At 28.0% G+C, this 24,837-nt stretch overlaps 4 protein-coding genes across 10 annotated transcripts in view; 1 reads left to right on the plus strand and 3 right to left on the minus strand.

The window, feature by feature from the left end:
- Positions 1-1,385: 1,385 nt before the first annotated feature.
- On the minus strand, positions 1,386-8,094 carry LOC127062354 (leucine-rich repeat-containing protein 15-like). Its single transcript, XM_050990375.1, has 2 exons — positions 7,084-8,094; positions 1,386-4,828 (listed from the first exon to the last, which is right to left on the minus strand). The coding sequence occupies exon 2, from the start codon at positions 4,814-4,816 to the stop codon at positions 3,437-3,439; it is 1,380 nt and encodes a 459-aa protein (XP_050846332.1). The 5' UTR covers positions 4,817-4,828; positions 7,084-8,094; the 3' UTR covers positions 1,386-3,436.
- On the minus strand, positions 4,857-7,129 carry LOC127062352 (leucine-rich repeat-containing protein 70-like). The gene is made up of 2 exons (XM_050990371.1): positions 7,006-7,129; positions 4,857-6,602 (listed from the first exon to the last, which is right to left on the minus strand). The coding sequence occupies exon 2, from the start codon at positions 6,592-6,594 to the stop codon at positions 5,116-5,118; it is 1,479 nt and encodes a 492-aa protein (XP_050846328.1). The 5' UTR covers positions 6,595-6,602; positions 7,006-7,129; the 3' UTR covers positions 4,857-5,115.
- A 2,846-nt stretch (positions 8,095-10,940) lies between the features above and the next one.
- LOC127062356 (E3 ubiquitin-protein ligase Iruka) lies at positions 10,941-17,777 on the plus strand. Of its 4 annotated transcripts, none has more exons than XM_050990380.1 (8): positions 10,941-11,320; positions 12,322-12,456; positions 12,620-12,813; positions 13,755-13,865; positions 14,554-14,714; positions 14,792-14,907; positions 14,997-15,094; positions 15,184-17,777. In XM_050990380.1, the coding sequence occupies exons 1-8, from the start codon at positions 11,237-11,239 to the stop codon at positions 15,272-15,274; spliced, it is 990 nt and encodes a 329-aa protein (XP_050846337.1). In that variant the 5' UTR covers positions 10,941-11,236; the 3' UTR covers positions 15,275-17,777. The 4 variants fall into 4 exon arrangements, with proteins under 4 accessions (XP_050846337.1, XP_050846336.1, XP_050846339.1 ...); XM_050990379.1 differs by having other exon boundaries at positions 10,943-11,320; positions 14,542-14,714; XM_050990382.1 differs by having other exon boundaries at positions 10,948-11,320; positions 12,620-12,771.
- Positions 17,778-18,072: 295 nt separating this feature from the next.
- LOC127062351 (flotillin-2) overlaps positions 18,073-24,837 on the minus strand; it is a 102,820-nt gene continuing 96,055 nt past the window's right edge. For all 4 annotated transcript variants that reach the window (XM_050990369.1, XM_050990368.1, XM_050990367.1 and 1 more), the window contains one exon: positions 18,073-24,800. In XM_050990369.1, the coding sequence (XP_050846326.1) occupies positions 24,771-24,800 (30 nt within the window). In that variant the 3' untranslated portion in view covers positions 18,073-24,770. The remainder of the gene's footprint in view (positions 24,801-24,837) is intronic.

Below are 24,837 nucleotides of genomic sequence, written 5' to 3' on the forward strand. Positions count from 1 at the left end.
TGACAAATAAACAACAGTTGAATATAATTCCACAAAGCTCGCTATTTATGCCCCCAACAAATAAATTATTCCGACTAGGAAAACTATATACAAATATGCTATCGAGGTTAATAAACAGATTTGATTATAGATTAAGATAACGTAGTCCTCGAATTATTCAACCATCGAACAGCAAGTATGATCATACGATTATCTGCAAGATCAAGTTTTTCTAACTTTCTCAAGTTCATGAAAGCACTCTGAAATTATAACGATACGATTTCCATGCAAATTTAGTCTCTTCAAATTTTTAAGATTCGCGACAATATCCGACGTGATATTGATTAGATTATTATATGATATAGACAAATCTGTGAGAAAAGACAAATGAGTCAAGAAAGATACGAAAAAAAAGAGAATTTTGATCTAAAGAAAAACATTGTAAAGATTTCAATTTGTTAAAACTCTGTCCACTAATAAAATTTATGTTGTTCGATGATATATACAAATCAACGAGATTTTTATATCGATTGAGATTAGAAATCAATGATTCAATATTTCTACATTTACGAATAGACAATACTTTAAGATTAGGATTTTCATAGTAAAAATTATATTGTATATTATTCTCATTAAGAAATAAAGCGGACATATTTTGTGATAAAAACGACCATAAAATACTATTGTTATTTCTTTCAAGATATAAAACCTGTGTTGTCGCAGGTATAATAGATTGCTGGTAGAGAATGTCCAATTTTATTATCCAACAAGTAAAGGTGCGTCAAATGAGGAAATAAAAATTTCAAATATGAACGGTAAATATATTAAATTATTTTTGCTAATATCCTACTAATATTTTTCTTTTGACATAGTATCATCCAAATTTAAATTTGTTAACGAAGAATGATTAACAGATTTTAGAAAGCTACTCAATGTATTCGATCGATTATACCGTCGAAAATTGAGACAGAACAAATTTGAAACAGCTTTGAAAGCATCCGGAAAGATATCAACGATATCGTCGTCCTCTAGGTTGATAGATCAAACGTTTACGCTTTCACAACAAACTTGTCTCTCACAACTTGTAATCCTATGTTAGCAAGTTTTACAATTTCATGTTTTGGATCGTCACACTTGTCCATCTGTTCTTCAAAGTTGAGTCTGAGATCTTCGAATTTCTTCGGCCTAAACGATATCATCGTAGCAAATATACCGTAAATGATTCCCATACTAATAACAGCCACACGGATAATAAACATATTTTAATTTCATATTATAAATACAATCTATGAATGAAAAGAAATTTCTAATTAGTCATATTAGTGCTTTTTTATCGGAACAAAATCGTGTTTAAATATAATGAAAAGAAATGTAATAACGTTATTAAAAACTAATTGAAGACGTAATTCGTATGAACGATGCCTTATCTTTTTATTTATTTCATTTCGTAATACAATCGGACTATACTCTATACTCAAAACACATAAATAGGTATACAAATGAACTCCGGGAAATAAAATTAATTAATATTTTAATAATCTATGAATTCTTATTAGATAATTTAGTATTCTCTGATCGTGGAATCAAGTATATGGTCACATTTTTCGATAAATTTCGCAATACTTCAGCGTTCATATGAATTAAATTATTGTTTATTAAGTCTACTTTTATTATTGGTAAAAATTCGTTTAGCATGATCTTGACAAATCGGAATTAACGAAGCAACAACAGATTTGGACACGTCTGGAAAAATACTTATACAAACGAGAACTACGTAACACATTAATAGAAACCAATAGAAAAACGTAATGCAACAAAAATGATCTCTTGATCGTCCTTCAATTATTTATATACATTTTTGTAGGTACTTCCTAAATCTCCAAACAGTATAACGTATACATAAACATACATATATAAATATATCTGTAATAAAATGTTATATCATAGATGTACGTTATATCGTACGACTACTTTGTGTTTTGTTGCATGTCAGTTGTGGCAACTGGTGGAGAAATTATAAAACTGTTATCTATATTAATAACGCTATTTTTTTTCTCCTTATGGAGACCCTCGTTATATATATTTAACAACAAACGGAGCAATTGCATCTGCGAGCAGTACGGTTACGTTTTAAATATTATTTCTAACGTACATAGTTCTCCTAGTTTCTTCTTGGAAAACTGAAAGAGATTATATCTATATTAGTAAAATAGAAAATTAATTCGATTAAATTATTTTATATATTTTTATCTGGTCTATGTATCTATATGCTGAAGAATAATTACTAATGTATAATGTATGTAGATATTTAAATACAATTAAAAAAAATATATTATTGAAATACAATTCATCATACATCCATTCGTCCAATAGTACTTGCGTTTCATCATTTTCGATTAGATTTCAATGGACGACAAGTAATACCGATCTAGATTTCACCAAACGAAGATTGTTGAATGTACACAGATCTTTCGGCTAACTTATATAAATTCTAAAAAGCATTAACCAATATCATTTTTTGGAAAAATTCGTATATTCGATCACAAAATATGCGTACAAAAAAGTTCTCTCGTGTGTATCACACAAGTTCTGCACACATACATACAAACACATGGAATAGATTGATTAAATTTGTGAATATTATTGATTTATGTAAATTGTATCTAATAATATATCCAATTTAATGAAAAAATTCGTGCTTTCAATGTTAAAGTAAGCAAACAAATACTTTCTCAGTTGCTTGCACACGCATGTACTGTATACGTACATAATAATATTGAGCTCGACGACGATAAACGTTCGTAAAAATGTCACACAGACGTTGATACAACATTGAAATAAATTAATTCCGATCTTACGTTTCATTAATTGTTTCATAGAAATGTACTGTTGATCAAACGTTACACAGATGTTTCTACAACGTTAAAATAAACTGCTTTCAAATGGAAACTTCAATCGTGATAAATTCTAATAATCGTTGTCATTTTAATCTTAATCGTGCATAAAGCAATAAAGAAATCGAGTGTTTGTATGGCTAAAATAAAAACCAAAAAATCATGAAGAGTGTTCGTTCGTTCGCGTTTCACGATTTGAACAAGAAGCGAACTTGCACCGAACGGAGAAACTAAAAAAAGCTATTGTGTTATCATGTACTTGATAGCTAATATATCGATGAAATGTTGACAATTTATATAGGTGTTTAAACATACTTTCAAAACAATCAATTCTATTTCATTTTTTTCCTAATCATATTACGAATAATTTGAATCCTTTCACATTACTTTTATTGAATCATCAAATTAATAATTAAATTAATATTTATATGATTAATCATGAGAATACAAATTATTCGTAGTAAATAATATTTCATGAAGCATACAATATTATAAATGTTCACAAAAATATATACATTATGTGATTTCTAGTAATTAATAATTTTCAAAATAGCAAATCGCATTTATATTGTACACGTAAAATTATTAATCGATGACACATGAACAACAACAGTTGAGGGTAATTTCTCTAAACTCTTTATTTCAATCTGTATAAAACTATTGTTCTGCACAAATAAGTGATTTAGATTTGAGTAACCATATATTGACATACTGTCGATGCTAGTAAAGAAATTCGATTTTAAATTAAGATAGCGCAGTTCTGTCAAGCTATTCATCCATGTAACAGGAAGAGTAGTCAAGTTATTTTCCGCCAGATCAAGTTTTTCTAATTTTTTCAAGGTCATGAAAGCACTCTTCGAAATTATAGTGATATGATTTCCACACAAATTTAGTCTCTTCAAATTTGTAATATTCGAGAAAATATTCGACGTGATATTGGTTAGATTATTATATGATATAGACAAATCTGTGAGAGAAGACAAATGAATCAAGAAAGATAAGGAAGAAAGAGAATTTTGATCTAAAGAAAAACGTTGTAAAGATTTCAATTTACTAAAATCCCATTCACTAATAAAATCTATGTTGTTTGATGATATATCCAAATCAACGAGATTTTTATATCGATCGAGATTAGAAATCAATGATTTAATATTTCTACATTTACGAATAGACAATACTTTAAGATTAGGATTTTCATAGTAAGAATTATATTGTATATAATTTTCATTAAGAAATAAGGCGGATATATTTCTTGGTAAAGACGACCATTGAATACTATTGCTATTTCTTTCAAGATATAAAACCTGTGTTGTCGCAGGTACAGTAAGTTGCCAATATAAGTCCAATTTATTATCCGACAAGTAAAGATGCGTCAAATGAGGAAATAAAGATACGACATAATTTGGTAAAGATATTAAATTATTTTTGCTAATATCCAAATGCGTAACATAAGAAAGGGCACTTTTAGATGGTGTATTCCTATTATCTCCGTGTGAATAGTCTTTCTGTGATTTGTCGGAGACGAGAGACGAAGATATAGTTTCAGCCAAATTTAATTTTGTTAACGAAGAATGGTTAAAAGATTTTATAAAGTTATTCAATATATTCGATCGATTATTCCGTCGAAAATTGAGACAGGATAAATTTGGAACACCTTTGAAGGCATCCGGTGAGATATCAACGATATCGTTGTTCTCGAGATTGATAGATCGCACATTAACGCTTTCGACGAAGTTGTCTCTCACTACTCGTAACCCCATGTTAGCAAGTTTTACAATTTCATGTTTCGGATTGTCGCACTTGTCCATCGGTTCTTCAAAATTGAAACTGAGATCTTCTTCGAATTTTTCCGACCGAAACGATATCGTCGTAGCAAACATACCCTGAATGAATCCCATGCTAATAACAACCACATGGATAATAAACGTACTTGAATGCCACATTATGAATACAATCTGTGAATGAAAAATAATTTCTAATTAATCATATTAGCGCTTTTTTATCGGAACGGAATCGTGTTTAAATACAATGAAAAAAGAAACTAATAACATTCAAAAGTTATTAAAAACTAATTGAAAAGATAATTCGTATCAATGGTACATTATCTTTTTATTCGTCTCAGATTAATACAATCAGACTATGTTTATTTTTATTATATTTATCAGATTATACTATATTTAAGAGTTGTAAATAAATATACATATGAACTCGGAAAAATAAAATTAGTTAATATTTTAGTAATCTATAAATTTTTATTAGATAATTCATTGTTCTCTGATGGCGGCATTAAGTATATGGTTGCATTTTCTGGTAAATTTCGCAATACTTCAGCTTTTACATGAATGAGGTTATTGTTTATCAAGTCTATTCTTATTACTGGCAAAGATGCGCTTAGCGACAAAGATTCCAAAGATAAAAATTTGTTATTAGACAAATTGAGATAATGTAGATTTCTTAAATTGTTATCCCACTCGGTTGGAAATTTAGCTAAATTATTATTGTCTAAATATAATTCCTCTAATGATTCCAATTTAGAAAATGTACTTTCATGAATATTTTCAATTGCATTATGATCTAGGTACAATTTTTTTAAAGCATGCGCGTTGAATATTTCTTCAGGATCTATTTCCTGGATTTCATTATGAGCTATCGATAAAACGGATAATCTTGGCAACCAAATTACACTATAAATTGAAGATAATTTGTTATTATTTAAATACAAGTTCTCTAATGAATTTAAATTATAAAAGAGTTCTGCTGAAATATCCTTTAATTCGTTATTCGAAAGGTCCAAAGTAATTAATTCAGGTATATTTATAAATACGTATCGACTTAAACTGTTTATTTTGTTATTGGATATAGAAAAATATTTCAACCTTGGCATTTCACTTATACATACATATCCTCTAGAACAAAATTCATTGATAGCCACTAAGTTATTATTATCTAATCTTAATTCAATTAAATTTGTAAAAAAACGCAGATCGACATTGATAAAATAATTAAAACTTAAATTAAGATGCGCTATGTTTCGGTTGAATAAGAAAGACTTATCATAGAAAACATGAAATTCATGAAGATTATTATAAGATAAATCTAAATATTTTAATTTAGGAAATGCAGATTTTTTATTAATTTGATTATACGAGTCCTGATAATTTGTTGGCCAATTGATCGACGATATTTTATTACCGCTTAAATCTAAATAACGAAGTTCGGGATATTCTCCGATAATTTCCAAATTTCTCTCATAATATTCCCATCCCGACTGATGTGCCAGTATCAATGTTTTTAAATTATCATGACCGTTAAAGGAAAATAAAGAAGAAATGGAGTTCTTTCCTATATTTAGATATTGCAAAGCTGGTACATTATTGAATGCACCAGATTCGACTGATTCTATATGATTTCCTTCAAAGTTCAAACATGTAATCAACGGCGTATTAATGAAGTTTTTTCCTAATACTTTTATAATCATACGTGAAAAATTGAGCAATACGTCGAATTTTTCGCAATCTGTTTCCAAGATATATTCCTCCGTATCTGAATCTTCCATATTTAAATGCAATGCTATTTTTTTTTCCTGCCTTATATCTCTCCTATACATTCCATTGCTTTCCAAAACTAATCGATTATAGTAACTAGTCTCCAATGATCCAATTGCGAATAATGTCAGATGAATTAAAGTGCAAAATGTAACATATACTGTTCGCTTTCTCATGATGTTTACTGGAACATTAATCGTACGTATTTTTAAAGAATGTTAGTTGTTACTTCGACGAAATTATTCAACAGTTGAATAAATGCTTGAATCTACATTTTATAGATTCAACATTTCTACCAAATCTTAAATATTTTTATATTAAGTTTCAAATACGCTTCGTATAGCACATTAATTTTTTCCGTGCCTATTAAAAATTCCGAGGATCATCATTCGGTATAAAGTAAAAAATTATTTAATTCAAAAGAATGTACGAATATTTCTAAGATATCATTGTATGTATTTACGAGAAATAATTCCAAAATACGTTCAATAGCGATACGTTTACCATGATCTTAGAATAAACAATTTATTTTTATAATTATCTATTAATTCAATATAGCTAATTATGAATTTGTTTGATATATTTACCTATATAATTCTGATAAACAAGTATATTTATATGATCTTAGATGATTTTAACGATTTTAGACCTTACGTAAAACTCACTTCTTTTCAACTACTTGTATCGACACAATATCAACATCTGATAGTGAATCAAAGGTAAGATACTACAATAATGGCTAATATAAGGTGGGATAATAACTTTTATCGCCTTGATTATCTCCATGCTTTTTAAAGATATGAAAAAATTTTGCTTACTACAATAATATAAGATACAATAATAAAGAGAACAGATAAAAGATATACAAAGATTAACTGTATCTTTTTAAATGGATTATATATTTTCGATTGCATTGATCCACGAAGCTTAATATTCTTTATAAAAAAAAAAGTATTAAGATATATTTTAATTAAAATATTGTTAATAAACCATCATTCTGTTCCTATTATTATTTATTTATCACTAATCTTACTATAATACATTTTAGCCAAATTTACACTGTCTCTTGATAATACAATAATAATATATACTTCTATTTATAAAGGAATCTTTCTTCCGCCTTTAATTAATCTTCACTGTGTATATCTCGAAGGAAATAATACGATATCAGATTTACTTAAACACATTGGCATATTTTTATACTAAAATATACATTTCTGAATGATATATATCTCACATACTTATTTTAATGTTACTTATTAATTGGTCAAAATTAATCTAAAATTCGTAAACATATAAAACGATCTATTTATGTGCGATATGCGAATAATAATAAACAATTTTGATCCGATTACATTACATTTCGACTTGAATTTTTTTCCTTTTTGTTTTAAGTAAAAGAATGTGAGATATTTTTAGAGACAAATGTACTATATAAATAATAATATTCTACAAAACCAGCATATGGCTCTTAGCATCATATTTTAATAATATTTAAATTGTAATTATTTAAAATTAAAACAAAGCCAACCGATTATTATGCTATTTATGATTACAAATATAACGCTATTCGAAACCACATGGATTTTTTTTTAATAGTAAATTTCTATATGAGCAGACTACTTATATCGATAAAACACGGCAAAAAAATTGCTCATTAAACTGAGTCGGTCTATTTTTCGATGGAAACTTTTTTTTTCGAATTATCCTTTAAACCAGGGGACAATTCCTTATTTTCCACATTTTCAACTAAAGGAGGATTTTCATATTGATGTTTTATATGTATCCATAGTCTCTGAAAAAATTTATTTTCCAATAATTATTTGATTCTTAGTATACAACGACTAAAAAAAAAACTAACTGAATATTAACTATGTATAAATATAAAATTCATAGTTAGAGTTAATTGTTTCATTTATTTAAAGAAAAATTATTATTGAACTATTAAGAAACGTAACTATAAATTTTGTATCGTATCTTTATCTATCCTCAAATATTTCGTCTAATTGCTGTTTTTAGTACATATTATGGATAAGATATCACTGATATTCTTCGACGAAAACAAAAAAAGAGAAAATTTATAAAACATTTATATCACTCACCCCATCATTTATCCACTGAAAAATGGACTCGCAGAGATAATCATAAGTTCGTTCAAAGAACATGCTTGTTACGACTATTCCAAGAACGTACGTAGATGTCCGTTTGAAAACATATCGGTAAAGTAAGCGTCTTATCATTTTTTTTTTTTTAGATTTTTGATATCTTCGTGATACGACAACCGCAGCATGAAGTTTGCCCAAATAGATAACATTTTATTCCTGAAGTTACTGTTTATCGAATGGTAACAATCATAATGTAGAGCATCGTTTTTCAATTTTTTTTTCGTCGTAAAAAAGATAATAAATTTGTTTGTAATGATACCGCGGTTAAAATATCTATAACATTTCCTTGCTCGTTTATTTATCAAAAATCGTAAATATTCATGAATACCAACGTTAAAGTGCAAATAATTATATACGCGTATAAAACAAAAGAATCCTATCCTGATTTAATAAATAAGTGAAAAAATAGAAAACTATTTACGAATAAACCTCTGAAGTAAAATTACTTATGATCGCTCGATGCTCTTCTATTAATTAATTATAATCAATCACTCGTGCCTCAATCAGCTAATATTATTATTAACTGTATAGCTAATATTTCAGCCTAAACTTTTCATCGGATCATAAAAGGCGATTATGTCAAATCTCACGATGAGATAAAAATAGTAAATATTTTTGAAAAATTACAAACATAAAATAAGTCTTTTATATTACTGATTGTTAAACTAAATAAAATATTTTACTCGTTACATTATCTTATTAATATCATTATATTCCTATCTGTAAACAATAAAATTAAATAAAATACAATCAAGTTTTATAATACTAAATAAACACCGACATAATTTGTATGTACTTTAGTTAATTAATGGATACTCTCAGAATATCTACATATGTTCATATTTTTTAATGCGTTGATAATCTGTGCATTCATTATATAATGTTCGCTTTATTATATAATTTTTGCAAAAATTGTATGTTTTTCTACAATGGCTGCGTTTCGATATTGTATAGATATACATACATACACTTTTATCTCTGCTTTTCACTTAATTCAGTTCGCTAAAATAGCAAAAAAGAATCGTCATTTTTGTTGTACCTTTTTTTTTCGACAAATTTCGTTACTGAAACGTAATATAAACCATTCGTTGATATCTACATAATACAATACTTGCATTGTCATTCCTATCTAGAAAACGAATCTTAACCTTAAAAATAATCTTAGCTTAAAAATATTTTTGATAATATCCATAATATCGGTATATTAATAAATATTAAAACTTTAAAATGAATCGTGAAACTTACATTCGTTTCTAGTGTAAAAAAGATATTTCTAAGAATATAGACGACAGTAAAGTATTATAAATAAGATATGAGAGAAAAAAAATTAAAAAAATATATATACTTATCGACAAATCCACGATGTGATAAATAAAGAGATAAGTTTGACGCGACTCGGTTGATAATTGTATGATATATTTTCGAACGGAATCGATCTAATATTTATTTACAATTAACTTTTCACCGCAATAAATGTTAAGAAATATTCCCTATAGATCTTATTATAGATAAACTTTCTTTTATAACCTTAAATTTTGATTTAACTCGTAAAATATAATTATGCAGGTAAAACAGATAACAAAATCCCTCCGCAAGAGCCATCTACATTACTTTACTGAAACACTTTGTTGACAGTCATGCTTCTAGCTCGTATTCTGTCTCGTTCTCAAGAAAAAAAAAAGAATCTAAAAACAAAAGATATTAGAAGAGGGCAAGAAAAATTATTTTATTTCATACTAAATATTCATTAGGAGAATATACGTAAATAAATAGAAAAAAAAAACAAAAACAAGAAAACAAAATAAAAACAAATAAAATATAGAACAAAAGCGTGAAATCGTCTGATCAGGATATCGTTACCAACCGTTACATACGGCACTGGCCGTACGATGAGATTGCCGAATTCTCAACAAACAGAGATTATACAAATCTTTCTTGATGTTCTCGTCACTGTTATAATCACGATTAATTATAAAAAAAAAAAAAAAAAAAAAAAAAACATGAAGAATTTCTTTACGCGTACAACATCTCTCTGCTTAGAAAAAGAAAAAGAAAAATTAAAAAGAAAAAAGAACGTCGTTCAAAGATGACGTTCCTTTATAAGATAGGAGAAGGTAAAACAAACGACAACCAGTATTAATTCAGCTATACAACTTCTGATTGGATTGGTTTCTTTCCATTTTGAATCGACCAATAGAAATAATCTTTAGAGAAGAAGAATTTGATATGCTAACGTATTCGATTAAAGTCGTTGCAATTGGTATAGGTACATCTTTAGTCAGAAACGATTACCTTCAATTGATAAGGACGAACTTGTAAAAGGACAATGAAAAATGATGTCGTCGTAATCGTATAACGACGACGACGACGACGATAATGGGTAAGTCTAACGTCAGTCTATCGGTTACAAAACATGACCTTTCAATTTTCGTGGAGTAAATATCTTTAAAGATATATTATTGCGTAATATATCGAGACAAAATGACGCCATCTAATAATAATACATACGACTACTGCACACGCGCCAGCCATCCTCGGCGAAGGAACGTAGTATCTCGAAGTTACGTGTAGTTTATGCCATCTACTTCTGCTATATGAGTCAGACTACGCACTTTAGGAAGTAGGGAAGAAGAGAGAGAAGGACACGTAAAACATGGCTGAAGCCGTTGTGGACGGGACTCCGGTGTCCCGTTTTTATTGCCATAAATGCATCGATGAAATTGAGTGTTTGCAACCCGTAAGTATGCTCTAATGTTGCTTGTAGTCGTTGTAATTCGTATGCGCATCTAAAATACGGCCAGCGAAAGTACAACATCAATCTGCAAGTTGTCAGTATAACCATGTGTGAAATTCCTATCCCCTGACCCCTCTATCGGAAACAATGCCATGTTCTTCGATGCTCGTACTTTAATAATCTTCAAGAGCCTTCCTTTGGCACGAAAATAAACTCTTTCCCTTCCTCAAAGATAAATACGTGTACGTTTAGTCACGTTATTAAAACGCAGGTATAACATCGGATTAAAAGGCAAAAATCTATGCGTCGTTAGATACTTTTTTCGACGCTAATGGTCCCTATTATCATGCAGCGTAAAACGTTTATGTAAATTTTCGAATCAGTCCGTGCGTCCATACTTACAATAATAATATACTCGTTTCCTATACTACGTATAATTTTTATTTCACAAACTGTCGCTCGAATTGACAATATTTTCATTATAATAAATGACAGTTTTAATATTTTATTTTGCTTGTCCTTCCTTGTCCTAGATACTAAATGATATTATGAAAAAATGAATGGAAATAAGTATATCGATAAATAACGATCTTTTTATTATTAATACGAACAATATGAATAAAGTTTTAAAATATAATGTACATTTACTTATAACTTTATCAATGAACTATAGATAAAGCTCTTTTTAAAATACATATACTATCAGTACAATACTATATATATGAGTATTTATACTTTAGACTCTCTCTCTCTTGTCATTGAAAATAGTTATATGTATATAACTATGTTCATGGAAAATAAACATCTATGTAAGTTTTCTATATAACAAACTAATTATTTAAAATACAAAGACTATTTTGTTCTTGATACTTACACAAGTGATAATTTGATTTTAGATGTACTTCTTGGCGTCTATAATATATGCTATAGTTTTAGTCAAGTGCATTGTTTGCAATTATAATCTGCAAGTTTTGCTAACTTGAGTTTTCTCAAATATTGGGTAGGACTACACTTGTCCAAGATGTTCATGTGGATTTATAGAAGAATTGGAGGTTGGAACCAACGACAATGGTTCTGGGATGGATATAAGTGGCGAAGATCTAAGCGATATTGATATTATTGATATTCCAGGCTATAATGTGAGTCTGTATGACTTAGTTCCTTGTTTAAATTATTTTGAAGATTGTAGTAAATTAAAGAAATAAAATAACTTCAGTAAGAAAATAAAAAATAAACCAGGTATTAAAGGATTCTGAAGAATTATATACGGTATTGTGTAATTTCCTTTCTTAATTATTCCAGCGCTACCCTACTGATCGTGATTTTGTAGAAATGATATTGGAATCTCCTACCCTCAATATGCAACCACGTGCAGGTAACAGAAGCAATACGTTAGAAGGCAGAAGACGAGTTAGCTGGTCACGCAATACACCAGATACTCGTCGCTCCGGCAGGTACACTGCACTTCCTTCCCGCACTGGGCTTCTGCGCCATCGGTATTCCATTTACTGACATGATGACCCTACAAGGCCTGTATGATTAATCTCGCAATAGATTAATCAGCTTATTAAAAAACTATTTCGTTTCCAAATGTTTCGTTCAATTGATCAAACGAATAATTGTGTAAATTTCAAATTATGATCAAAGAATATTACAATACAAATGTAAACTAATTAGGTTATTTTTTAATGTTAATTAGTTATGATTAATCATACAACCTTATGCACTCACCTATCGCCAGCTGTTTCATTACAAATTTATTTTTTATTTTTTGACTCACAATTGCATCAAAAAAATCAAGAGCTGCTTTTAGAAAGTATTTCTAAATATATGTTGCTTATATCTCACAAACATTTTAATTATATAAATAAAAATAATACATTACTTTAGTTAGTAGATTGAAGCATGCTTGAGGCAACATTATATCTTGTCATCACTAGTACACTAATTGTGTGTTTGGTTTATTCGGCACAGCTATAATAATTTCATAATTTATGCTAGAGTTTACAAATATTTGAAAAATAAATTAATAGAAATGCCAGAGTCATCAATAATAAATACTTTTATAGTGGTAATAATAGTGTATGTATGTGTGTATGTGGGTGCTGTGCTGTATTGTATTGTACCAAATTTCGCGGGATCTTGCCATGCTGAGCTATGCTGTATTTGAATGTACACAAATGAGCCAAACAACTTAGAAATGCATAATATATATATATATATACTTATTGAAAATAGAAATGTAAAAAGAAAATAGAAAAAATAGACAACTTAATTATTTTCCAAAGAGTTTACACACTCTGTGCTTTATGTCGTGTTAAGTTTTACAATGCAATTCTGTGTATACTGATATATTCAATCTCAACATAAAATTTTTTTTTCCGAGGTTAATATTATGCAATAGTTAATTATTTAATATATATATTTGTGTCAGCAGTCGTGGAAGACAAGAAGCAATACCTATTGAAAATTTTATTCAAGACTTCATACTTAACCTGTCAGGAGCTGGTCTAGGCCATCCAGTTACACAAGATGGACAACCACCTGTGTACGTAGTACTACCAAATACATTTTTAATATTATAGTTGCTTATCATGAAACATCAAAACATTTTTCATTTTTTATTTAATACATGGTGCCCCACTATCTATATTCTAACATTTTTGCATGTCAATTTGTTCGATTCTTTAATAGACATTCCATTTCCTATACTCGCTTCTTTAAAATGTCATTTAAAACATTCTAGTGTTATTTATTTACCATTTGTTATTTTTACTATATATTATCTGAGATATAATATAATTATATGAATATATGAATTTAATAAAGAATTATTTTAATATCTATTTCTCTACATTGCCAGAATTGTGGTCTTGTAATTTCAGTTAGTCGTGTTGAAAATCAAAATATTGAGAACATAAAGCACTGTAAGGTATCATACATGAATTATAAATAACTGGTTATTTAAAAATTTTTAATTATTATTATTAATTTAACACAGGTGTTTATATATTTTTATAAAAGAAGTACTAATCAAAATTTTTGAAGATATTTGTGATATCATTTATGTGCTTGTCCTCATAAGATCACAAGTTAGATTTTAATTTTGCCTTAATATTTGTAAAATTCCAGATTATTTCAATCATAATGTCAATCGCTCAAAACGTAAGCTATTGTCTTTTTATTTTATATTAATATTACTAAAATAAAATCGAATAATATAGATTCAATATTAGACTGTTCTTGGGAAACCCTGGAGATTATGTTTGGGGTCGGGATGGATTGGATGCTATTGTCACACAGTTATTGAATCAAATGGACGGAACTGGACCACCGCCATTACCACAAAAACAAATTGATGCAATACCTAAGACAACAGTAACGCAAAGTCAAGTTGGTAAGTGATATTTTATTGCAAAATGTAAGTTATATGAAATCATGTTTAATTTTACTACAATGCATTTTCATATACAGATAGCAAATTGCAATGCTCCGTTTGTTGGGAAGATTTCAAATTAGCTGAACCTGTTAGACAGCTACCTTGTCAACATTTTTATCATACACCTTGCATTGTACCTTGGCTTGAACTTGTAAGCATCCAACAACATACATTTCAAATTATTTATCTGATATTGTTGAGTGATATTATTTCATGTATATTACTTTTTTTTTCTCGTAGCATGGAACATGCCCGATTTGCAGACAAAGTTTAGGCGATCAAAGTACTGCAGAAGCAAATCAAGATACTGTTAGACCAAGTTTAGCTGCTCTCTTTAGGTATGGTAACGATTCAATAAAATTGGATGCACTCGGTTTATTCGTATAATTATTATTTACGATGTATGTTTATCATTCACATTCTATAGGGCTGCTAATGAATCAAACAGTAGCAGATCATCCTCCACTTCGTCGTCGACTGGAAGTACCTCCAACAGTGATTCTTCTAATGAAATGTGAGATTATTTATCAAATCTTGATGTTTTCCTGATAATGTAGAAAAAAATATCATTTTCCGTACTACAAAACAACTTTGAGCATTAATAACTTCGGTCATGCTTAAATTATATTAAACACGTGTCTACAAAGTTTCCTAATTTTGAATGAAAAAATTAATCTAAATTATAAGTTATAATCCGGCAGAAATATTATGCACCCCTTAAAATTTTTCTGAATATAAGTTCAAAACAAACTTCTTAACAACTGATGCACACACATATACTATAGTTTCTATAATGTAACAATAGCAAAGTTATGACATATACTTTGATATGATAATGAAGAATATTTAAAGGTACGATGAAAGAGTACAGATCATGCAGTTTTTACAAGTGAGTCCAACACAGCTTGTAAGAAATACGCTATTACTGATTTAATCGTATGTACTAGTAAATATGTGATAAAATTTGTATCATAATTGAGATATAGAAAATTAATTACACAAAAAACGGTATGATTATCTCCATTAAGTTTTCACTTTATAGAATTAATAGTGAAACCACGTAGGACATTATGATAAAACTAAACAGTTTTCTTATTTAGCATGAAAACTACACGAGAAAAAGCTTAACGCATTTTATTATGCGCTTTTATAGCCTTGATAATTATGATTTCATTCTAAAGAAAAGTATCGAATTCAATGCTTTTTGCGTGAGAACAGTCAGTTATGACAATATGAACGAAGTATTATGCAAAACGCTACAATCTACTAGTTTCCAACATAGATCGTAAGATTAATCGGATCATTTAAATCCTTCTACACCAGAGAGTTATGCTACATCACTAAGTTATCAAGAATATTAAATAATTTGCAGTATGTATATTTTTCAATGGGGTTGTGCCTAACTGTGCGATACTAATTACTAGGCATGGTATGTACGACTCAATTTCATTACGACAAAACAACAGAACAATTGGTGTAGAATAATTAATAAAGAAGGTCACTATCGTGCAACTCTAATAGATACATAAAATTTACTTTAGTTGCGTGAAGAATAACGTTGGGGAATAGTAGAGAGCAAAAGACATATGATAAAATAATCTATTACGCAATACAAAGACCAGGAATTGCTTTGCCAGTATTTGGAATTATAATTTTAACTTGACATAATGAACACATAAATAATTACTAACTGAAACTTTTATAAAACGTAAGGTAAAACTAAATTGAAGTTTAAAAAACATGAGTCACAAATGTGTAGTGTACAGTTACTAAGCATTACATATTACTACACACTTACATATACACATACACACACAACAAGCGCGCGTATATATATATATAAATATATACACACATATACATATATTTATGATATTTAACACAATGTGGATGCGTACTTAGAAGTTGTATGTAATTAATAACATAGATGTCTATATTTGTGATCGAAGTTAGTGTCCTATGTGATACGAATTTGCAAATGCTCATTTTCAGCCTGCATACAACGGTTACAGCCATGTTTCTTCTGAATGATAATGTAGTATGATCATTACGTGTCCGGTGTATAGATCAATGTTTTTATAATAAAATCAAGGGAAAAGTATACAATATTCGTTTTATAAGCTCGATATATCACAAAATATGGTTTAATAAATAAAATATTATTTCACAATGTAATTCTTCTATTAGATGTGTTGACAAAATGAAAAACAGAATCGTTGATATCCGTTGAAGGTGTGGATAGATTTTCTCGAAAAAATTTTTAGAGAAAACGACTTTTGTAAGACTATTGAAAAACAAAACAAAAATGAATGATTATTGATGTTTGGACCTTAATAATTATTATATATCATTACTGGCAAAGCAAAATATTCATTTGTTTATATTAACAGAAATTATACAGTCTGCAATTTTTAGTTTTAAGATCTCTTTTAAAAGAGATATTCATCGATTGAAAAGGATATTCATCGTTTTGCGATTTAATAATGTTACATAGTTGAGAGTGATTGTTAACGATTTTACTTGAAAATACATGTATCAATCGATTAATCGATTGATATCATGCAAATACAATAAGTAATTTGATATGAGTTGCAAGCACTCTGATTTCATTTTTTTTTCTTTATCTATTGCTACGTGGAGGATGATGTCAAAGCCAATGACATATTATTGTATGTTCTGTTGTACCGAAAGATACATTGTTTTTAAGTTTAATTTTGTCATCTATCATAAAGATTTTCCTCGGCTATTTATTTACTGTCATTGCTTTAAATAAAGAGAAGGAAAAACTGAAACATGAAGGGATATCAATTTGTAAATGTATGATGCGTTACTAATGCCAGATAATTTTATTTCATATATAAGTAAATTACGATTGCAAGAATTCATTTAATATAAAAATTCTGCATATTCAATTATCACACGACCAATAGATTGCTTTATAGCTAATGATTCTGTAAATTGTTAGAATACAAAGAAATGTTATATTTATTCGTGAATAAAATAAAAAGTATATTAGGAAAACATACTTTTATCGATACTCACATAACCTCAAATTATTTTGGAATTATTCGTATAAAATATTTATGTACATAAATATGTCTACTGACGGACTCGTTAATGAATTCGTCATTGATACGCTATTAACGAGATCTTTCAATAGACACAATACCCACAAACAGAATGGTCTTAAAGATAAAAAAAAAAAAAACAATCAAAAAGGATATCAATTGAATCGAATAAATTTAGAATGGAGTAATTCCTCTTACAACCAATTTCTTTCATCGTTAAAAGGTATGCATATCATATACGCGATGGACTTGTTTATTTTACGATCCATTTATTAAAAATATGCGCTAATTCACATTGCGTATTTCATTACTTTCAATTAGAGTAGAACGTGACACAGTTATTATATTGTCTTCTATCTACGCGTTCAGACATTTCTAGCACATAATTCTGAAAATATATATATATATATATGTATGTATATATATAATATATATTAATATATTATATATTATTTTGTGTTTGTAGTTTACAAAAGACTAGTTTAATTCATCCTAAACACTTTGGTAAATTTTGAATTTCTAACTAGATCTCAGTATCCTCCCCTTTCGTCTAAGCTTCTCTCTCTTTCTTCTTTTTCTTTCCCTTTTTTTCTTTTTCTTTTTCTTTTTTAATTTATTTTTGGTCGTATTCACAGGTAATGTCTAGTTGCGAGAAATCGCGCGCTTATTCTTGCGCTTTGCTTATGAAAAATTCTGCAAACGATTCACACCGGAATTCTTTTTTTTTTCTTTTTTTTTCTTTTCTTTTTTTTTTGGTTTCTTTTTCAGATTTTCTTCTTTTTCTTTTTTCATACAAGAAAAAATGGCAAGTGAACGTGCGTGCGTTCGTACGACGATTGGATGCATCTAATAATAATACAAATAATAATAGTAATAATAATAATAATAATAATAATAAAAAGTAGAAATATACGAATAATAATAAGAACAAGAATAAGAATGATGATGATAGTAATAATAGTTAATAATAATAATAATAAAAATAATAATAAAAATAATAATAAAAAAAAAAATAATAATAATATAAGCATTCACGTAGAAATTGATGTTTGCTTGAGATTCGATTTGTTTGCACACGACATAAACATCGATGTATGCGCTTGTTTATGCAATAATGGACAATTCCAACACGTATGTATATCAAAGTGCATATTCTAAGTAATTACAATGGTGGACTTTAATTACAATATATATCTTACGACTAAGGACCTTCGATACAATGCATAAAAATTTAGTATAGTTTTTTCTTCTCTCTCTCTTTGTCTCTCTTAACATCTTTTTAAAATTATATATACCTACATGTACAGATTAATTAATTAGAAATGAAGGGTCAGTTGAATATCTCCTTTGTTAAGAGCAATAGAAGAAAGAATATATATGTTAACAAAAGTTTCATGATTTTATATATTAAATATTTTAGGAATACGAAATAAAAAAAAAAAATCTTATTTTCGGTTAAACCTAAAGTTCAATGGGTTCTTAGTTTCTTTTTATGGAATATATTATATTTTTAATTAATCAGATATTTTAATTAATTATGTTTAACAAATTATTAAAAAGATATAGACTTGAAGTTAATATTGAACGAGATATTAACGTCTGAAGTATGTTATGTAGACAGAAACAGTAACATTAAATATAATGAAATTGATCGTATATGTCACAATTTGATAGATGACCATAAGATCACCTGATCTAATACTATTAAATCTTCTTATGTGACAATTTATAAAAGATGAGATATAATGTCAAAACAGTTACAAATTAAAGAGAATTACAAATAAAAGTTATGAATGCTGTTAATCAAATAACAGCTGAAATGTTAGAAAACATATGAACAAAGAAATAAGATTAAAAGATGTTAATTGTGCATATAAGGTAATGGTGCACACTTTGGACATTTATTGAATTAAGTAAGCTATCATTTTGTTCATTATTATAAATTAATTTTAAACTTTGTGTTTTCAATTAATAGCTTTAATTAGGTAATAATTAAACTTATTATAAGATTGTTTTGTGTATTTTTCATTTTTTCATGACCTCTTAAGATTCTTTACATCTAAAAGTATATACTATTGTTCATATAATTATACACGCTAATATCTCGTTAATTCATAACTTTATGCTTTTATTTGTTTAATAATTTTTTAAAGATAATCGAATAAAATATCTAATTAATTAGAAAAATGAGAATGTTCCCTAAAAAACGGTAAAAATCATAAAACTTTCGGTTTAAGCGAAAATTGAATCTGCTATTTCGTACTTTTAAAATATTTCACACATGAAATCGTGAAACTTTTCTTGATAAATTTACTTTCTATTGTTTATAACAAATAAGATAATTAACTGGCTCAATTTATAATCATCCTGTACATGCATACATATTAAGCTATATATATGACAAATTCACTATGTATCATAAAAGGATTTTATCAAATGTAAAATATTTTAAGGCAACCATTACATAGGTTTGAGATTCAAAGGTTCGAATTTCTGTAATGAGACCATGTACGATATAATACAATCGATATTTAGAAGAATATATAGAAGATACTGTTTTAGAACAATTTTTTAGACCAACGATTATCGAATCCTCTTGTATTAGAAAATAGAAAACTCTCGAAAAAAATCATAAAATGGATGTAAATTCGCTGACATAACGAAGATCCTTAGTCTTTCGAAATCTAACGTGTACGTTACGTATATACGTATGTATATCGAAGACGGCGAAGGTATGTATACATCGAGCATGAGATTATACCATCTGTTTTGTTATCGTCTATTCAAACGAGGATGGAACATGAATCAAAGAACTAGAAAAAAAATTGTGCGTCCAAATAATATCAATTGTTTGCCTGTTAATTTTTTTGATGGGTCATTGCAAAGAGAATGTAAAAAATCCCTCTTCGATATACAGCAAGATCCTATATAGCGGATCTTACAGGAGATAAAGAAAAGAAACAGTCAGATGATAAATCGCACGCTCATCCTATATGTCTTATCTTGTTTTATACAGAAAATTATAATTATTGTGTCATTAAATCATCGTCGTCGTCGTTATCGTTATCATCATCATTATCATTATCATAATCATAATCATCATCATCATCATCATCATCATCATCATCATCATCATCATCATCATCATCATCATCATCATCATCATCATCATCATCATCATCATCATCATCATCATCATCATCATCATCATCATCATCATCATCATCATCATCATCATCATCATCATTATCATCATCCAAGAATAAAAGTGCATGAAAATAAATCAAGCGGAATGTATAATAATAGTAATAATAATAATAATAATAATACTAATAATAATAATAATAATAATAATAATAATAATAATAATACTAATAATAATAATAATAATAATAATAATAATAATAATAATAATAATAATAGTAATAATAGTAATAGTAATAATAATAATAATAGTAATAATAGTAATAATAATGATATTAATATTAAAACAATTTTCTCTAATAAATTTAAAATATACAATCTTGCTTGGAATTTACATTTGGAGTATAATAAAAACGGTTTGTTTATCAAATACATGCGATTCTTAATGCTTTCTGTTAGTTACAATGATACAAAGAAAAAAAAATAATAAAAATAATAATAATAATGACTATATATTATCGGATTAGACGGATTAGTAGTAATAAGACCGTTTTACTAACAACGAGAGTAGTACATCGATATAAAACGACGAAATTAATATCTTAAAACTAATTGCTAAAATACTGCATTGTTAATGCAGATTTTATAGTGTTAAACGTAAATAATTGGCTTAGCTAGGCTCGAACGAGTCCGTGTTTAATTATGTATAATATAATATATAAATACCATTTTGTGTACAATCGTTATTTTCAAAGATTAAATCGAATGTATTACCTTTTTCAATTGCGAAGTAAAAATGATTCAACCATTTAAGTTGGCGTTATATCCATTAACCCTTTCGTTACTATGGACATATATATATATATATATATATTACATTTTTCATATACATACATTCAATAGATAGCCCTCCTATATAGATAGATTCTCATTTAAAAATGTATTAGTTATTTTAGATATATAAGCACTTTTTTCGACTGCATATAATCACTTGTTTTTCTTGTTTTTGAATTTTGTATTTTGTCCTCATAGATTTTTAATATTGTTTATCGAAAAGAACAAGTTTATGATTTAATTTCACTGTATCGAAAGGGTTAAAAAGCTAATGAAAAGATTAAAAAACAAATGAATTGAAAAAATGTAAAAGATTAATATGAATACTATCACGTGATCAATTTAAAAATAATATAGAATGAAAAATAAAGATTATTCAAAATTGTCACAATGGAATCCACTTATTGTTAGTTAGAGCGATCTTGAAAGCGACGATTGAAACTTTGATGATATTATTTTTAACATAAATAAGCTATCGTCGAATCACTTTAAGCTATTCAAACTTGAGTATCCTCTTTGACGGAATTGATCGAATAAAGATTCTCACCGTCGATCGGACGTTCGATGATACAATCGAACACTTTTTAAGATCCAATTTTAATCCTTTATTTAAAATTATCTTTTTAAAGACACCTCGTGAGTGTGTATATGTCTGTGTATGTGTATGTATGTCTTACACGCGAGAACTTATTATTCTCAACTCGAAGAATTTTTCAAGCTAAGTGTATATGTGTATATATATATATTTGTGTGTGTGTGTGTGTGTGTATAATATATATAATATTATATATATTATCTATATATTATATACATTAATACTATATATTAATATATTATTATATATATTAATATTACATATTAATATAATAATATTATATGTAATATATAATATTATATATATATATATATATTGGGTGAAGCGAATTTTTGGCTCGTATTTTACTATGCATCGGAACGGTCGCGCTAATTATTCGCTAAAAAATATCTTTTTTTTTTGTTTTTTTTTTTCCTTTTTTTGTGTTTTTTTTTTGTTATTTTTTGCTTTTTTTTTATACAGGCTATACGATGTTCGAAGAGAATGTATAATTTGATTATTTTCAACGAATTTACGTCCTTTCGTCTTCTTTGGTCGCTAATACGATTTTATCGCTTAATTAATTCCAGTGCCACTAGAAGTGACACTATGGTTTTATTTTACTTTATTATTTCTTTTTATTTATTTTTTTCTTTTGTACTGCCGTAAACGCGCTATTTTTTTGTTTTGTTGCATTTTCTATTTGGTTTCTTCTATTTTGGGAAGACTTATTCATGGCTGACAATCTTACGACTCCCAACTTCCCTTTCAAAAATGTATGTACATGTAAAATACATACGATGTATTCGAGAAAGATCTAATGATCCATTCTCTCTGTGTGAAAAATATCAGATCCTAGTTTCGATCAGTGTGTCTCTCATTATCCTTTCTAATTTTCTCACCATTAAGATCATATCGGTATGTACAGATTGGCACTCTTCTGCTCGGAATATGTTATTATCCATTTGAAAAGCCGTATTAGTTCCGATACGTAGTACAAGAGCATGCAGTGTAGATTTTTTAACGCGACGAATTAGAACAAAGTATCTCCTATTTCGTAAACGGAGACCTGGGTTAACACTATCGTACAAAGTGTTTCATTTAAAGCCATGTACATTACGAGATAATGGAATCAGTTCGACGATTGAAATCTAATGATAGAGAAATCAAAGTTATATACATACTTCTTTCTTTCTCTCCATTTATCTTTGACTTTTTCTTTCTCTTTCCTTCCTTACTTAATTCGTTCTTTTTTTTTTATCGTTCGTCGAAGTTTCCAAAATGTTTATTTTACGATAAATCTTAGCTTTAAATGGATCACTCTGTACGCATGTACATACATACATACGATCGCTTAAATAAGTATATACAAATGTCTAAGAAAAGTATCCGACATAATCTTATCCCATACGCGTTTCTACGCTTTCTCTTTCTCCTTTCTCTTTTCTTTGATTTAATTTTATTCATATACCATAGGTTGAACACAATGATCGAAAATTTCAATCACAATAGACTCGTAAACTTATTAATGACGTTACCTTCGATCGCTACTTCGTAATATCAGTGGCTAGTCAATTTTATAATTACTAAAATATCCGAACGGCGAATGAGAATAAATTTTTCGTATTCGCCGCGTCTCGGGACGTTTTATTGTGTATTACACGTCGTTGAATCATTTAGATTTAACAACGTTTACAAATTTCGATCGATCTCCTTTCAAGAGTTTTCTTACCTAAATTGATACATACATACGTGCGCGTCTGTTATGGAATTAAAAAATGAAAAAAGATACAAGAGAAAAGAAAAACAACAAGTAGATTTGTGTTTGTGGAAGGAAGAAACGCGAGATATGCGAGTGCGATTGAATAAGTCGGATTCTATACAATAAGAGAAATATAATATTTTTTCCATCAGAAGATTTATAAAAAAAAAAGACAAAAAAAAGAAGAAAAGAAAACAGAAAAACAACAACAACAACAACAATAAAATAAGAATGAGGAAAACAAAAGGAAAACAAAAGTATTAACTGTGCGTTGCATGTTCACTGTCCGTAAAAATTAAAGATAATTTGTCGATAATACGATCGATTTTTAATCAACGCATCTTTATAGAACATAAATTGAAATGTATTATTCTCTCTCTCTTTCTCTCTTTCTCTCTCTCTCTCTCTATCTCTTTTTCTATCTCTTTCTCTATCTCTCTCTTTTTCTATTCGACTTCGTTCCATTTGAACGTGAGGTAGAGTGATTCGGGAAACAGGAAAAAGTGAAATACCGTCGGTAAATAATGGAGTTTAGCAGAGAAGTCTTTGGCAGTATAGATTTTGTTCCAAAATAAAGAAATTCTGGCGAATTATTCGCCTGGTCGGTGTGATCTTTCCTCAGACGCGATGTCTTACTTCGCACCTGGTATTTTTCCTAAAACCTAAAGAAAAAGAAATAAACGATAAATGCAACAGGTA

Source organism: Vespula vulgaris, chromosome 3 (assembly GCF_905475345.1).
Source record: "Vespula vulgaris chromosome 3, iyVesVulg1.1, whole genome shotgun sequence".
Classification (NCBI taxonomy): Eukaryota; Metazoa; Arthropoda; class Insecta; order Hymenoptera; family Vespidae; genus Vespula; species Vespula vulgaris.